This window comes from Oratosquilla oratoria, chromosome 1, assembly GCF_046742065.1.
Source record: "Oratosquilla oratoria isolate Oo_2021 chromosome 1, ASM4674206v1, whole genome shotgun sequence".
NCBI lineage: Eukaryota > Metazoa > Arthropoda > Malacostraca > Stomatopoda > Squillidae > Oratosquilla > Oratosquilla oratoria.
The window spans coordinates 50,999,213-51,015,849 of record NC_134777.1 but is presented as its reverse complement, the minus strand read 5'-3'; the positions used below and the strand labels follow the sequence as shown (position 1 = coordinate 51,015,849).

The 16,637-nt window shown below is 41.9% G+C and overlaps 1 protein-coding gene across 1 annotated transcript; it reads left to right on the top strand.

Annotated features, from left to right (window-relative positions):
* The first annotated feature begins 1,726 nt into the window (after positions 1 to 1,726).
* LOC143028166 (uncharacterized) lies at positions 1,727 to 14,982 on the top strand. Its single transcript, XM_076189890.1, has 3 exons — positions 1,727 to 1,870; positions 5,327 to 6,667; positions 14,818 to 14,982. Exons 1-3 carry the CDS (start codon positions 1,727 to 1,729, stop codon positions 14,980 to 14,982), a joined length of 1,650 nt encoding a protein of 549 aa, XP_076046005.1.
* Positions 14,983 to 16,637: the final 1,655 nt, after the last annotated feature.

Genomic DNA, 16,637 nt, shown 5'->3' with positions numbered 1-16,637 from the left:
CAATAATAGTCACCTCTAGGTCGCGTCCGAGTGACGCTGACCTATCGCGAGATGCTATGAGAGCACGTGACTTACGCTGACCTATCGCAACACGCCATGAGCGCACGTGACCTAGCGTGAACGCTCAAACAAATAGTAACGCCAATCTCGGCGTTGCTTTTACTCATGCGACATGTGCCGGAACTTGAAGGCGGGGGTAGAGTTGGCCATCAGACTGTATGGGTAGGAGCAGGTGGCGGTCCGTTTGCCACAGGGATGACGTCGAAAAAGTTGGTGTACCTCGAGAGGCTTCTCAGGGAATCCTGTCCCTGGAACGCGTCCTAAGATCACGTTGTGCGGTAGCACTGGAGCGTTGTTACATCTCCCTGAAAAGATAGACACTTGAAAATGGTCGTGATTAGTGGGTGGGGCGTTAGGTCACCCGGGGCGTCGTAGAATTGACAGTCGATTTTGCTAGTCATAAGCTTTACCGGAGTCGAGGTGTGGGACCTTGTGATCTCCGTTGAGCGTGTGGGTGGGTCAAGGTGAGGAGGCTCACAGCTCTAGGTTGCTAAGTGATTAAGTGGCGGTGGCAGTAGGCCACGAGTATACCTGTGATAGGCGAGCATAGGTAGTCGAACTGGCAGTCGACAGGCGTGGCAGGCAGCGACGGCAGTCGAGCTGGTGGGCAGCGGTGGCAGACGATCTGGCAGACAAGTGGCAGCAGTTGGTGGCAGTCGATATGGCAGACAAGTTGCGGCAGTCGATCTGGCATACAAATGACGGCAGATACCTGTGGTAGGCGAGAATGTAGGCAGTAGAACTGGCAGTTGACAGACGACCTGGCAGGCAGCGACGGCAGTCGAGCTGGTGGGCAGGGAAGTTGGCAGACGCCAGACCTGTTAAGCGAACTAGCAGTCGTGCTGGCAAGTAGCAGCGACAGACAGCGGCGGTAGACGAACTAGCAGATCAAGTGGCGGCTGGCAACAGTCGAGTGGCGGCTGTCGAACTGGTGATAGTCAAGCGGCAGAGCTGGGAATCGAGGGCCCCACGTTGGGCGCCAATTCTGTTAGTAGTCCTCATTCCCGTCCTCACCTCTTCTCTGGCCGTCCCACGACCTTACTGACCCGCAAGTGGTCCCATGGGACACGCTCGCGTACCCCCAGCCGCATGACCCTCACCAAGACCTTAAAAAAAAAGAAAAAGAAAAAAACGCACGTGCAGCTCACCACTCTACGACGAACCCTGTTAAGCCCCCAAAGATGACTAACCAGTGCCGGGGCCTACCACGTAAGACACCACAAAGACTCCTTGACAAAACACGTGCAGTGCCAGTATCGACCAGCGATGACTAACCTGCACCTCGGCTAGCCACGTAATATGAACAAGGGATTCATTGGGAAACGCATACCCTCTAACTTTGTGAGTCACCGGCGCCAAACATTTTGCCTCCGAGTTACACGGTCTGCTTGCGGGGGATGGTGGGAGGAGAAGAGAAAGCAAGAGCAGCGAGCCAAGCTCACGTATGATGCTCCGAGGCGATCTCAATCTTCGGCGTCGGTCCATCCTTTATATGCAAGGGCAGGTCATGACCCGTGTTTCTAATTGGCGTGAGATCAAGCGTGGTGAGTGTGAAGTCGGAGGCAGAACGTTTGACGCTGGTGACTCACGAAGACAGAGGGTGTGCGTTCTTCAATACACCCGGTGTTCACATCACGTGGCTGGCCGAGGTGCAGGTTAGTTATCTATGGGGGCCTCACAGGGTCGTCTTAGGCTGGTTGAGCTACACGTGTTTCCTCAAGAAGGCTTTGTCCCACCCGTGGGCCTCAAGGAAGCTCTGGGTCGCGTAGCAACTGGGTGGCGCGAGCGTGCCCCATGGGACCACTTGTGGGTCAGTAAGGTCGTGGGATGGCCAGAGAAGAGATGAGGACGGGAGCGAGGACCGAGAGTGAGGACTACCAACACACCTAATGAAAGCTTGGCCAAAGTCCCGTGTTTCCTTTCCCTTGTCTTCTCATACTGATATATACCAAATTTGACACTATATACACTAACGTAACATTTCTTTATTTTCGTTTACCTCGGCACCCACTGTACCCAGGCTATGGTAGTTAAACACCCACTTACACGTGATCACAACTACGAAAGTGCCTTAATACTATAGCGATGAAATAAATAAAATAATTTAGTACTTAATGATACATTATACACAGTGCCAGAAGTACAACATCAATAACTATTGATAAGTAAACTAAGATGCTTATCCGTCCCAAAAATCTCGAAATTATATTCCCCTCTACCGTATGTTCACTCCCCTCTTCTTTCCTCTCTTCGCGCCTCTTTTTTCATTATTATTACTCGTTAATTCTTTCTCCCTTCCTTTCTCTTCCCTTACTTTTTTTCTAAACTATATTCCTTTACAATCCTTTTCCTTCCCCTTCCCTATCCCTCTCCCCATTTTCCCTCCCCTCCTATTCCATCACTTCGCTTCCTTCTATCTACACTCTCCTTCCCTCCCCTTTCATTTCCTTCAATATCATCCCATCTTCTCCATTCCCTTCATTTACACTCTCCTCTCTTCCACTCCTCTCCACTCCCCTTCCTTCATCTCCCTCCCTCCTTCTCCCCTCCTATCTCAATCTATTTTCCCCCTTTTTCGTACCCCCCACCGTGTTCCTCCCTTTTTGTCCTTCCTTTATTTATTCCTTCTCTCCTTCCCCTTCTCTTTTCTTCTCCTTTTCTTCTCCTACTTCTTCCTTACCACTAGTCTATTTTTTCTATGAATCTTTCTTCTCTTCCTCTCTTTCTCTTTTCCCTTACCCATTTCCCCCTCCCTTCCATTGATCTCTCCTGCACTCACCTTCCCACCTCTCCCTTTTTATTCCCTCCCCATCCCCTCTTCTCTACACTACACCACTCCACTCTTGGCCGCCCCACCCTTTCCTCCACTTTAACCTCGCCACTCCCCTTCTACCCTCATCTTGCTCCTCCCCCTTTAATTAATCCACCCTCAATCTGCACCTCCTTCCTCTTGTCCCTCCCCTGAAGCACCTCCCATCCTCCCTCTTCCGCCTTCCACTTTCATCAATATTCTCTCTTCCTCTCCCTCTTGTACTGTACCAGCACCAGAGAGCCTTTTGCCACTGAATCTGGTGGCTGTGGCTGTGGCTGTGATGGCGGTGGTAGTAGGGGTGGTAGTATTAGTAGTAGTAGTAGTAGTAGTAGTAGTAGTAGTAGTAGTAGTAGTAGTAGTAGTAGTAGTAGTAGTAGTAGTAGTAGTAGTAGTAGTAGTAGTGGTGGTGGTGGTGGTGGTGGCGGTGGTAGTAGCAGCGGTGGTAGTGGAGATGGTGGTGGTAGTGCTGTTGGTGGTAGTCGTGTTAGTGGTGTTGGTGGTGGTAGTGATCGTGGTGGTAATGGTAGTGGTGGTGATGGCGATGGTGATGGGGGTGATGGTTTTGATGTTGATGGAGGTAGTGGTGGTGGTGATGGTTTTGATAGTGGCAGCGGTAGTGGTAATGGAGGTGGTGGGGTGGTGACGGTAGCGGTGTTAACGGTTTTGATAGTGGTGGCGGTGTTGGTGGTGCTGGTAGTGGTAGTGGTAGTGGCGGTGGCGGCGGTGTTGATGATTATGACAGTGGCGGTGGTAATAATAGGGATAGGGGTGGAGGTGGTGTTGATAGTGGTGGGGGTCTCGGTGGCGGTGGTGGTGTTGTCGGTGGTGGCGACAGCGAAGGCGTCACCTGGAGTCGTCCTTCAGCCATGTGTCTTGGTAGCCACTGCGATTTGCGTCTGTCTGTGTGTGTCTTGTGGCGGCGGCACATCTGCCCCATTCGGCAACGAGTGTCGCGGCGACTTTCCGGCGTGTAAATACAACCAAACCATGGGTACCGGATCCAATTACTCGGGGCCAGCAAGTTATTTGCGATTTGACCCTTTGGCTTGTTTGCTCCTCCGTTTCTCCACGTTTGTCTTTTAGTTCAGACCGGCCCGAGATGGGCCGCCTTCAGGCAAACGCTTAGATTGCCTACACCTCGACAATAACCCACGGCTCGCAAACAGCATGGAAGTCGTATAATTCATTAAAATAGCTGTAAACACTCGGCATATGTTGTATCAAGCGTATAATAACAGTAATGAAATTCTTTAACTCTTGTGTGTTTGTGTTATGCAATCGATCCTAGGGAGACTAGACCTGAAACTGGTTCAGGGTAGAACGAAGAAAAAAAAAAGTTGGGGGGGGAGAGAAATGAAAAATTTCAATTTGTCTCATTTCAAATTGAAGAAAGGGGGATCTTAAGTGCGTCCAGTTTGGACGGATTAGCATAACCAGTGACCAAATGGCTTCGATTTGTCTTATTGGTTAAGTATACGTATCACTCCGGACCAGATGGTTCCTGACAGTCAGGGTAGAAAAGGTCTTCTCAAGGTCAGAGGAAGAAGAGGTCGCTGCTCTTACTGACGACATGACGTCATTTGGAGGTGCGAGACCCAACGACTGAATTAGTACACCTACGAGGTCTCTTAGCCCAACACTCACCAACCGCCACTTTAAACCCAATTTATAAGGGGGCGAAGGATAGGCTGGAGAAGAAGCTTACTTCTTAATATGTTTATGTTGTGTGTTTTATTTGTTTTTGTTTCGACATGACGGTAGTGTGTTTCTTGATGTGTTTTGTATCATTCCATTTTATTTTCATTTTTATGTATGTAATTTTATTTATTTATGAAATTTACTAACGGTGGTGGCATGCGTTACATGACTTTTGTTCCGCGTATCGTTGTGGCATGCCACGTCGTACAGCCTTTATGCCCAATCTTGGGGGGGCATTTTTTCATACTGCTTTTCTTATTTATTTCAATGTGTACTCTTCCTTTTTGTATGTTTATGATATTGATGGATTTTGTGTTCTTGTTCCGATTCCTTTTATTCGTGATATACATGCTACGCGGGACATTTGTTCCACGGGAGTGCACAGTGGTGCGACCCATCGGTAGCGGGGTGAATCCTTACAACTTTCACTGTATTTTCTTTATATATATATACATATTTTTCTATGGTAAACTCGGTGAATGTTTTCAAGGAAGTATTGCACCTGTTATTTTATAGTTTTATTTATATTTGTTTCTCATTTGTGTTTTTGATTTGGTTTAACTGCGTCGGATTATAACGGTTACTGTGGTGACCTGTCCCAGTGTACCAAATTCCCCTTATTTATGTACATTTCCATTGCTACCACTGTATTACCCTGAAGACGAACCCCGGACAGGGTTCGAAACGTCGGAATAAATTGACGAACGTCGAGTCCAGCGTATGCTTTCTCCCATAATAATGGTTCCTGGACTCCAGCTATTTACGAATATTGGACAGGCTTATGGCGTTGAGGTACTCAACATAGTCAGGAAGTGGGAAGCCAAGGAAATCAAGAGGAGCTTAGTGCGAGAGCAGCTACGTTTTTGCACTATATGTCGCAATCGGAAAGTCTTACCCAACTTTGCTAGGATTAAATCTCCGGTAAACAGCAAACGAGCTAGGGAGGTTTTAGAGTCTTGTGGTCGCAGACTGCTCAAATGTGCTTTGGACGATCACCACGGAACTTTACACCGGCTGGGTATGGAGATCGAAGAACACCGACGTCTACTCGGTCAGTCCTTGGATCAAGGTGTGTTAGTTGAGGTTATAGCTAAAATTACCAGCCTTAGTAGATCGAAGGCTGGAGCCAAGCGGATAGTCTTGGATCGCAAATTGGATAGATTATTAGACACTAGGCGGCAGGAGCCGGAAAGGTGGGTTAGTAACCTCTCGAGTAGACCACTCAGTGGACCCGAGACCAAGGTCCTGTCTAAGGGTTTGAACTTCAACATGCAAGGAGGTGTGAGAGAAGAGGAATTCCTGGCTGCGGTGGAAACGGGAGTCAACTTGATGACGTGCAGTGAGGAAGGTAAACAGGACACAAGGATGCGCATAGTGGGAGCACTGGGGAGACCAGTGCGGGGACATAATCTCACTACGGAGGAGACCAAGGCTTTGACAGGCTTAAGACGAGACCGGTCCATAGTGATACTGTCGAGTGACAAAGGCAGATCGACGGTGGTTATGGACAAGAGCGACTATGAAGGTAAGGCCACGACACTACTTCAGGACATGAACACTTACGAAGTAGTACTAGCAGACCCCACTGCTAAGTTGCAGAGGAAGGTGGAGGGAGAATTGAAGAAATTAAAAGAGGCGAGGTTAATTACGGAACGGGAATGGACCAGGATGAGGCCAGGGGACTCCACGATCCCCAAGTTTTATGGACTTCCCAAGGTGCATAAAGAAGGGGTACCCCTAAGACCCATTATTGCTTTCAGGGGCTCGCCTACTTACAACTTGGCGAGGGATTTGGCCAAACGTCTGAGGCCTCTAGTGGAAAGCTCAGAGAGGATGCTTAGCAACTCGGCGGACTTCGTAGAGAGACTTAGAGGAGTCAGCTTGGGGGAGGATGATTGCTTGGTGTCGTTTGATGTCAAAGCCATGTTCACGTCATTACCACAGGGTCTAATAAGGCAGGCTGCTATGTCAACGATGGAGAGTAACCTCGAATTCCTAGATAAGTCAAAACTGACGGCTAAGGAATTGATGGGACTGGTCGATTTGTGTTTGGACTCAACCTTTTTCAAGTTCAGGGACAAAATATTTCATCAAAAGGTTGGGACGCCTATGGGCTCTCCAATCTCGGTGGTTTTGGCGGAAATGGCCATGCAGCGCTACGAGGAGGAGGTATTGGAGGATGCGCCACCTTCATTGAAGTTAGGGGTAAGGTACGTGGATGACGTTTTTGTCGTTATGAATAAAGAAGACGTGGGACCTTTCTTCGAGCGACTGAATACAAAGAATGAAGCCATCCAGTTCGAGATGGAGAAAGAGGAGAACGGCCAATTGCCATTCCTGGATGTCATGGTGACGAGAAGCGGGTCCACACTGATGACGGGGGTTTATAGAAAGGACACCCATACAGACCGACTTCTGGACTATGGCAGCTGTCATCCGGCCACCCACAAAAGAAGTGTGATTAAGACTCTGTGGTCTAGGGTGGAAAAGGTGTGTTCCACGGAAGATAGCAAGAAGAAGGAGAGGAGTCACCTGAAGAAGGTATTTAGGGACAACGGCTACCCGAACTCGGTGGTAAAAAGGTGGACGGCACGACAACAGAGGGGAAGGATGGACGACAGACGACCGGACGCGACGCGGGTCACGGTCCCTTACTTGAAAGGGGCTTCTGAGGTAGCGGCCAGACTGCTAAGGAAACACGGTGTTGAAATAGCACACAAACCGAGGAACACTCTACATAGGGCCCTGACCAAAATTAAGGACACTGTGAGCCAAACGGACCGAATAGGGGTGGTTTACGATATTAGGTGCAAGGACTGCGAGACACATTATGTTGGGGAAACGAGCAAGAAATTGGCGACAAGACTGATAGAACACCAGAGGGCTGTCAGTAGAAAGGACATGAGTTCGGCCGTCTCAAGACACTGCGAGGAAACGGGACACGAAATGGACTGGCAAAACGCGGAAGTGAAATACGGAGGTAGTGGAAAAAGCACCAGGTTATTCTTGGAAGCTTGGTCAAGTGATGATAATAGTGTCAATAGGTGCATCACTTTAAACCCAATTTATAAGGGGGCGAAGGATAGGCTGGAGAAGAAGCTTACTTCTTAATATGTTTATGTTGTGTGTTTTATTTGTTTTTGTTTCGACATGACGGTAGTGTGTTTCTTGATGTGTTTTGTATCATTCCATTTTATTTTCATTTTTATGTATGTAATTTTATTTATTTATGAAATTTACTAACGGTGGTGGCATGCGTTACATGACTTTTGTTCCGCGTATCGTTGTGGCATGCCACGTCGTACAGCCTTTATGCCCAATCTTGGGGGGGCATTTTTTCATACTGCTTTTCTTATTTATTTCAATGTGTACTCTTCCTTTTTGTATGTTTATGATATTGATGGATTTTGTGTTCTTGTTCCGATTCCTTTTATTCGTGATATACATGCTACGCGGGACATTTGTTCCACGGGAGTGCACAGTGGTGCGACCCATCGGTAGCGGGGTGAATCCTTACAACTTTCACTGTATTTTCTTTATATATATATACATATTTTTCTATGGTAAACTCGGTGAATGTTTTCAAGGAAGTATTGCACCTGTTATTTTATAGTTTTATTTATATTTGTTTCTCATTTGTGTTTTTGATTTGGTTTAACTGCGTCGGATTACAACGGTTACTGTGGAGACCTGTCCCAGTGTACCAAATTCCCCTTATTTATGTACATTTCCATTGCTACCACTGTATTACCCTGAAGACGAACCCCGGACAGGGTTCGAAACGTCGGAATAAATTGACGAACGTCGAGTCCAGCGTATGCTTTCTCCCATAATAATGGTTCCTGGACTCCAGCTATTTACGAATATATATATATATATATACAGACTCATATATATACACACAATATATACATATATATATATATATTTACAAATACATATGTATACATGTAAATATATATATATCTATATATATATATATATATACAATATATATACATATATATATATGTATATATATATATGTATATATATATATATATATATATATATATATATATATATATATATATATATATATATATATATATATCAAGGACTACTTTTACACAGGACGTGCGCACCCAGATCCCTGGGTCCGCTAGCGGAGGCCATTGGTTTCTTTGAAACTTAACATTGTATATAGGACAAACATATCAACTATTGACTTAATTAATGCAGTTTAAGTTAATATGAATTTTTATAGTGAAATAAGAAACTATTTTCAGGGCACTGTTATGCTTTGAAATGCCAATTTTAGCCGGACTTAACAGGTATTATTGTATGAGGTTAGTGGACACCAGGGTTGGCGATTTTTTTTTTCTTTTCTTTTTTTTTTTCTTTTTGAAAAATATAAAACTATTTTTTTTATCTAAATTAGATTTATTTGATTTAAATAGATTTCTTTTTATATATTTTAAATATTGTGGGATTACTATGATATGCGACCTGATTGCTAAAGGACATTTCTAGCTTATCAATATAAGGAGCAGTGTTATATAGACTTGCCACAAGTATACAAGGAACGGTATAAGCCGTATGTGAGGACGGTATGCTCAGGTTCACTCGATTCCTCCAAGAGTTTTCTCATCTTGGTGACATTTGCTGCATTGTCTGTCACAACACTTCCAATTTGACAACCAAAATCTTGTTCAGCCTTCTTGATCGAATTTTGTACAAGTTGTAGAAGATATCCAAAAGTGTGAGGTTTCCCTGGTGTGAATATTGTGTCAACTAAATAAATCTGACCAGTGGATGTTGTTGGAGTGACACATATTATGGGCTCATTATGGATGTTAGACCACCCATCAATTGAAAGACATACAGTTTCATTATTCAGGTCATCTGCACACTTTTTATACTCCTTTTCATACACAAGATCCAAGTACTTATCAGCAATATCTTTTCTGGATGGATGAATATAACCTGGCCTCAGGTTCTGAACCATTTTGAGAAACTGAGGATGCCAAACAAGACGAAATGGTGAATTTGTAGCAAATATAATTCTTGCAACTACTTTGTCGAGATTTTCCTTTTGAGAGGCTAAAGTTTTTATGATAAATCTGTCCAGAGATGTTGATGACTTTCTTTTAGATGAAAATGATTTAGCAGAAGTGGCGCCTGTGGAGGAGTCTGATAGTGACCTTTTTAATGGTGGAGTCAGGTTTGCAGATAATTCAAGTGGAGCCGATGATGAAGGGATTGAAGCTGTTGATACAGATCCTGAAATGGAAACAGAAAATTTTAGCATATTGCATAATTTATAAATGAATAAATAAATGAATGAATACAGTGTGATTTAGGCTAGTTTTGAGTACAGTAGTTATTTTTTTAGATAATGATCATATTCACACAAGCCACTAAATTATTTGGAGATAATTAACAGGATATGAAATAGGTGGGCTTGGAATTCAGCCCACACAGGATTCAGTCCACTTTTAAATTCACTAAAAAGAACGATTTAGTTGGGTTAGGTTAGGCTAAATTCCTTTGGGCTGAATCCCATGTGGGCTGAATTCCAATGGAACCTATGAAATATATTACACAATGTTGAATGAAATGAATAACAATCATTTAGGCCCCAAAGTTGAGTGGATACAGTATATTATAGTGATATAGTCATTACCCAAATTTAGAGGTATTGAAGTTGAAGTATCATCTCTTTAGGCCTTCACATACTTATTGCACATGCTCTCCATTGTTCACCAAATTTATATAGTTGCGTATGAAAAGGGAGAAATACACACAATATAAGTAAAATTATTTACCTGGGTCATCAATTTCTTCTTCTGTATGCTGTGGCTGACCTTGGCATTTATCTCTGTGAGATTTTAATCTTCACACAATGCCCTGTAGTTCCTGGCTGCAGTCTTTGCATTTAGCTCGGTACCCTTTGCCAGAAGTTGTTGGAAGTTTTTCAAAATAATTCCAGACAGGATAATTTTTTCTGCCTGAAGGAACCACTCTGCCAGGTCCAGAAGACATCCTTCCTGGTTGATTCCAAAGCAGCGACTGACTCAGTGAGAAGCTGCTTACCTAGAACAAGTTTCAACAAGAATCTTGTTGAAACTTGTTGTGGGCTGCACAGTGATATATACTACATGTAGGCTTATACCGTTCCTTGTATACTTATGGCAAATCTATATAACACTGCTCCTTATATTGATTTGCTAAAAATGTCCTTTAGCAATCAGGTCGCATATCAGATAGCAATCCCACACTATTTAAAATCTGTAAAAAAGAATCTATTTAAATCAAATAAATCTGATTTAGATAAAAAAAAAATCGTTTTTTTATATTTCTAAAAAAATAAAAAATAAATCGCCAACCCTGGTGTCCACCAACCTCATACAATAATACCTGTTAAGTCCGGCTAAAATTGGCATTTCAAAGCATAACAGTGCCTTACAAATAGTTTCTTATTTCACTATAAAAGTTTTTATTAACCTATACTGCATTAAGTCAATAGTTGATATATTTGTCCTATATACAATGTTATGTTTCTAGTTTTGATATATTCGTCCAATATAAAATGTTAGGTTACAAAGAAACCAATGGCCTCTGCTAGCGTACCCAGGGATCTGGGTGCGCACGTTCTGTGTAATAGTAGTCCTTGATATATATATATATTTATATATAAAGATATGTATATATATGTATATATATATATATATATATATATATATATATATATATATCTTTTTTGAACCACATTAACTTTTTACTTTTAATTCCATGTCATCACGAACGAGACTAACAATGCGCTCGACGGAAACATATACGGAAACTGATACGAAGTGAAGCCAAGGGCTCGAACCTCACCTCAGACCTATCAAAGTAACAGTGACTAACCACTTCGCCATCAAGAGAGATATAAATTGAGTACAATTTCTTATATTTGTATGTTCGAGCTACATACATATACACAAATTTTGTGCTCAACCCATCCCCGCTATGATGGTACAATGATAGTATGTGCGCGTGGGCAAGTGTTATTCACATACACTGAATGGTCCCCAGTGCAGATATTAATCTTTTTCAACAACATTAAAATTTTACTTTTAATTCCATGTCTTCACGAACGAGACTGACAATGCGCTCGACGGAAACATATACGGAAACTGATACGAAGTGAAGCCAAGGGCTCGAACCTCACCTCAGACGTATCAAAGTAACAGTGACTAACCACTTCGCCATCAAGAGAGATGAGTTGAGTACAATTTCTTATATTTGTATGTTCGAGCTACATACATATACACGAATTTTGTGCTCAACCCATCCCCGCTATGATGGTATAATGATAGTATGTGCGCGTAGGCAAGTGTTATTCATACACACTGAATGGTCCCCAGTGCAGATATTAATCTTTTTTCAACCACATTAACTTTTTACTTTTAATTCCATGTCATCACGAACGAGACTGACAATGCGCTCGATGGAAACATATACGGAAACTGATACGAAGTGAAGCCAAGGGCTCGAACCTCACCTCAGACGTATCAAAGTAACAGTGACTAACCACTGCGCCATCAAGAGAGATATAAGTTGAGTACAATTTCTTATATTTTTATGTTTGAGCTACATACACATAAACGAATTTTGTGCTCAACCCATCCACGCTATGATGGTACGAGTACAATGATAGTATGTGCGCGTAGGCAAGTGTTATACGAACACACTGAATGGTCCCCAGTGCAGATATTAATCTTTTTTCAACCACATTAACTTTTTTTTCTTTTAATTCCATGTCATCACGAAGGAGACTGACAATGCGCTCGTCGGAGACATATACGGAAACTGATACGAAGTGAAGCCAAGGGCTCGAACCTCACCTCAGACGTATCAAAGTAACAGTGACTAACCACTGCGCCATCAAGAGAGATATAAGTTGAGTACAATTTCTTATATTTGTATGTTTTAGCTACATACATATACACAAATTTTGTGCTCAACCCATCCCCGCCATGATAGTACAATGATAGTATGTGCGCGTGGGAAAGTTTTCTTATATGTTTCCGTCGAGCGCATTGTCAGTCTCGTTCGTGATGACATGGAATTATATATATATATACATATATATATATATATATACATATATATATATGTATGTATACACACACATATATATATACATATAAACCTATATTACATATATATATATGTATATATATACACACACACATATATATAAATATATTCATATATACATATATATATATATATATATATGTGTGTGTGTGTGTGTGTGTGTGTGTGTGTGTGTGTGAATATATATATATACACATATGTACATATATATATATATACACACACACACACACATATATATATATATAGATATATATATACATATATATAATATACTGTATATGTACATATATATATATTCATATATATATTTATATTTATAATATATATATGTATATACACACATATATCTATATAATGTATATATGACATATATGTATGTATATATATATATATATATATATATATATGTATATATATATATATATATATTAGTTTGTGGTGTGCCAGTTCACTTGCTCCCCAGTGCTACTTATATTGGTTTTACCACTACCTCTGTGAGCAAGAAACTCACAATGCACGCCCGTGAAGGAAGTATACGCAAACACATGATACAAACACACAATAAAACTCCAAACAGACAAGATTTAGTTAACAATACAAAAATACTTAAACAATGCAACAACAACAAGAAACTACACATCTTGAAAGAGTCTACATTACACAATACACCCCTATCATTAATATACAGATGGACACAGTACTTTACAACTACACAGTGAGGCTGCGTGGCAACAAAGACCAAACGTCCGGCTACAGTGATCTAATGTCCAGCTACATCCCGCTGATACGAAGCCCTCACCCCCGTCCAGTACCTGACGCTTAGCTACAACCTACCTCTCCAAGTACCTTCATTTACTCATATTTAAACACTGCCCTGTACATTTATTGTTACTTACCTGAAGATGGTTGTATGATTCAACCGAAAGCTTGTATTTTAAATTTGTGTAATGTTTTTCGTTATAATAACACCATGGATCTCGGAAGCCTTGTGTTTGACCTCCCTTCAAGATACAAACAAACTATTCGGAAAATTGAGAAAATCACTAAGAAGATAGTGGATATAGAATTAGCTCTGGTCTTCAATCGAACATGTCTACAAGAAAACTTACTGCCCATTTATACTAATATATATATATATGTATATATATATATATATATATATGTATATATATATATATATATATATATATATATTATATATATATATATATATATATATATATATATATATATATATATTATATATATATATATATATATATATATATATATAGGCATCAAGCGGCTCCGTCGGAAATCACATGAAGTCTGAGGTCTATATGATGTCATATCAACTTCGAGATTTTTCAGCAAATGTGGGTAGACTTTCTATACTTGAGGCCGTTTTTCTAAGACTCATCTAACTATCAGTGTTGCTTTACACTTATGCTTTTAGGGACGTTTCTCTTGATGTAAATCATTGGCTTCATGAACTGTTAGCATTTGTGAATATGTATCTGTCAGATACACTAACCACCCATTGTAATGATTAAGCATTAAATTGCGGGGTCTTGAAATTGTGCAGTGAATCAGTTACAGTGCTTTAGTAAAGTCTAAGAAGAAACAGCCTTAGGGTATTCTTCGGGTTGGAGGCGGTAAACAGAATGACGCCTGTACTGTACTCACTGTATGGGACAACCAAAGGCGACCTACAGGTCCCGAAAATAGAAAGAGAACGTTTTATCACATGGTGATATATCATCGGTAAATAACGTCTTGCGCAATAATCATTTAACTTCGTATATAATTTCAAATAGCCTCATGTATCACAGGGAAATACCCTCACACATTTTCGCAAAATTACATCATACATCATCATAAGACGTAATAGCATAAATCTATCACACAATGACGAAATATCATGTAGCATTAACTAATATCATTCCCAAGCAACCTATCACAGCGCTAAGAGGCTATTAGACAAGCAAGAGGCAAACCAAACTCCCCCTCCCGTGAGAAAAGTACACCATTCGTGCACAGGATCTCTTTAAATGTCTTGACACCCTTCTTTACAAGGTGACATTTATTCTCTCATTCATGCCACCAGAACCTGGCTATTCTATTCACCCCCTTCGCAGCGGAAAGGTTCACAGGGTCCCCGGACACCCGTGTTGGTAAAAGGCTCATTAAGGACGCGTCTGGAGTTTCTCCGCTTCACTTACGGCGACCCCGTCTCGGACAAATACCGCAGAGCTCGAAGAGCACCTCGATGCTTCGTCGACTTGGTCATTAAACCCCCCTGACCTACCAGGGGTAAGCTGAGCTCCCCGTCGGGGTAGTCACAGCTATCCAATTAGCATTAAATGTCAGGATAAAACATCCTCAGAGGAACACCACAAAATGGCGTCGACGGGAACACAAAATGAAAAGTCTGAGATCATAATGCAACATCGTGTACGGAGAAAGATTAAAAGAATAGGGACGCAGAATAATCTTTCGCTGGAGAACTAAGGAAGGAAAGCCAATGCTCTAGTGGTACAAAAAATGAGGTAAATAAATCCATGACCACCTCGGCACTAATTGCAGTAAGCGCGAAATTGTCCGCGGTTTCTGCAGAAAGTTGCGAATTCCCGGATTCTAGTGACGCTCTTCCTTTTCTTCCGGCTGGCGCCAGGCTATTTTATTCAGAGAGTCTATACGTGGATACAAGAGCACCGATCTACATTTTCATAGAAGAGGACTTCGAAAAACTCATAGGTCACAGAGAACTAACCATTCCAGGTCCCTCTGCTCTCACTTTTTTTTTTTTTTTCATTCTTCTACCTCCTACTCTTCATGTTAGAGCTGCTTCTGTTCCTCGTACCTCAATTCTTCCGACTACCCTCCCTCTCTTTCTCTTTATCCTTTCCGTCCTTCTCTCCTATTGTTCTCTCCCGTTCTCTTCCTCTTCATACCTCCTCATTCCATTTTTTCTTCTTTCATTTGATACAGCCATTACTTGTGCTACTGCTACTACTACTACCACTACAACTACTACTACTACTACTACTACTACTACTACTACTACTACTACTACTACTACTACTACTACTACTACTACTACCACTACTACTACTACTACCACTACTACTACTACTACTACTACTACTACTACCACTACTACTACTACTACTACTACTACTACTACTACTACTACTACTACTACTACTACTACTACTACTACTACTACGACTACTACTACTACTTTTCCTCTGCCTTTTCCTTCCTGTTTCTCCGTAGTCTTTCATCATACTGTGCTTCTCCTTTTCCTTTACTTCTCCCTGTTCCTCCTATTCCTTTTCTTGAACCCTATTTCAACTCTTTTCTTTTTCTCACTTCCTTATTCCTCTTTATTTTGTTTGCTTCTTCTTCATCTTTGTAGTAGGAGTAGTAGTTCCCTTCTTCCTCTTCTTTTTTCTCTCCATACCCTCCTCCATCTCATCTATAAACAGTAATTATTACCCTCCTTAGTCGTTCTCCTACTCCTCTTCCATCTATGCATTCCCCCTCCTCGTTCTTCTTTCCCATCTCCTCCTCTTCCACCTCCTTCATTTCTTTCTCATATTCCTTTTCACAATTATTTTCCACCACCTCTTCTTCTTCCTGTACCACTCCATGTTCTCTTTTCTTGCTTGTCTGCTTGCACTACCTGTTCCTTCTCCGTAGATCTTCTTTTCTATCTCCTACTTTTCCTCTTCCTTCACTTCTTCCTCGCATTCCTCTTCGCCCTTTTTTTCTACCACATTTTCTTCCTTTACCCCTCCATGTTCTCTCTTTTCTCTCTCTCTCTCTTCTTGCACTTCCTATTTCTCCTCCGTAGCTCGATCTTGCTCTCCAGACTCTCTGGTCTTACTTTTCCACACTTGAGGTCAGTAGTGCCATCTCCGCAGTAGACCAACGTCTGCAAGATGCGCACTCA

Bases quoted from the DNA above. Each gene is read 5' to 3' on its own strand.
- LOC143028166 (XM_076189890.1), top strand. From the start codon at position 1,727: ATGGGGGCCTCACAGGGTCGTCTTAGGCTGGTTGAGCTACACGTGTTT. The intron at 1,871-5,326 runs GTCAGTAAGGTC...CCTGGACTCCAG, and splicing joins CCCCATGGGACCACTTGTGG to CTATTTACGAATATTGGACA. The intron at 6,668-14,817 runs GTTGGGACGCCT...CCCCCTTCGCAG, and splicing joins ACAAAATATTTCATCAAAAG to CGGAAAGGTTCACAGGGTCC.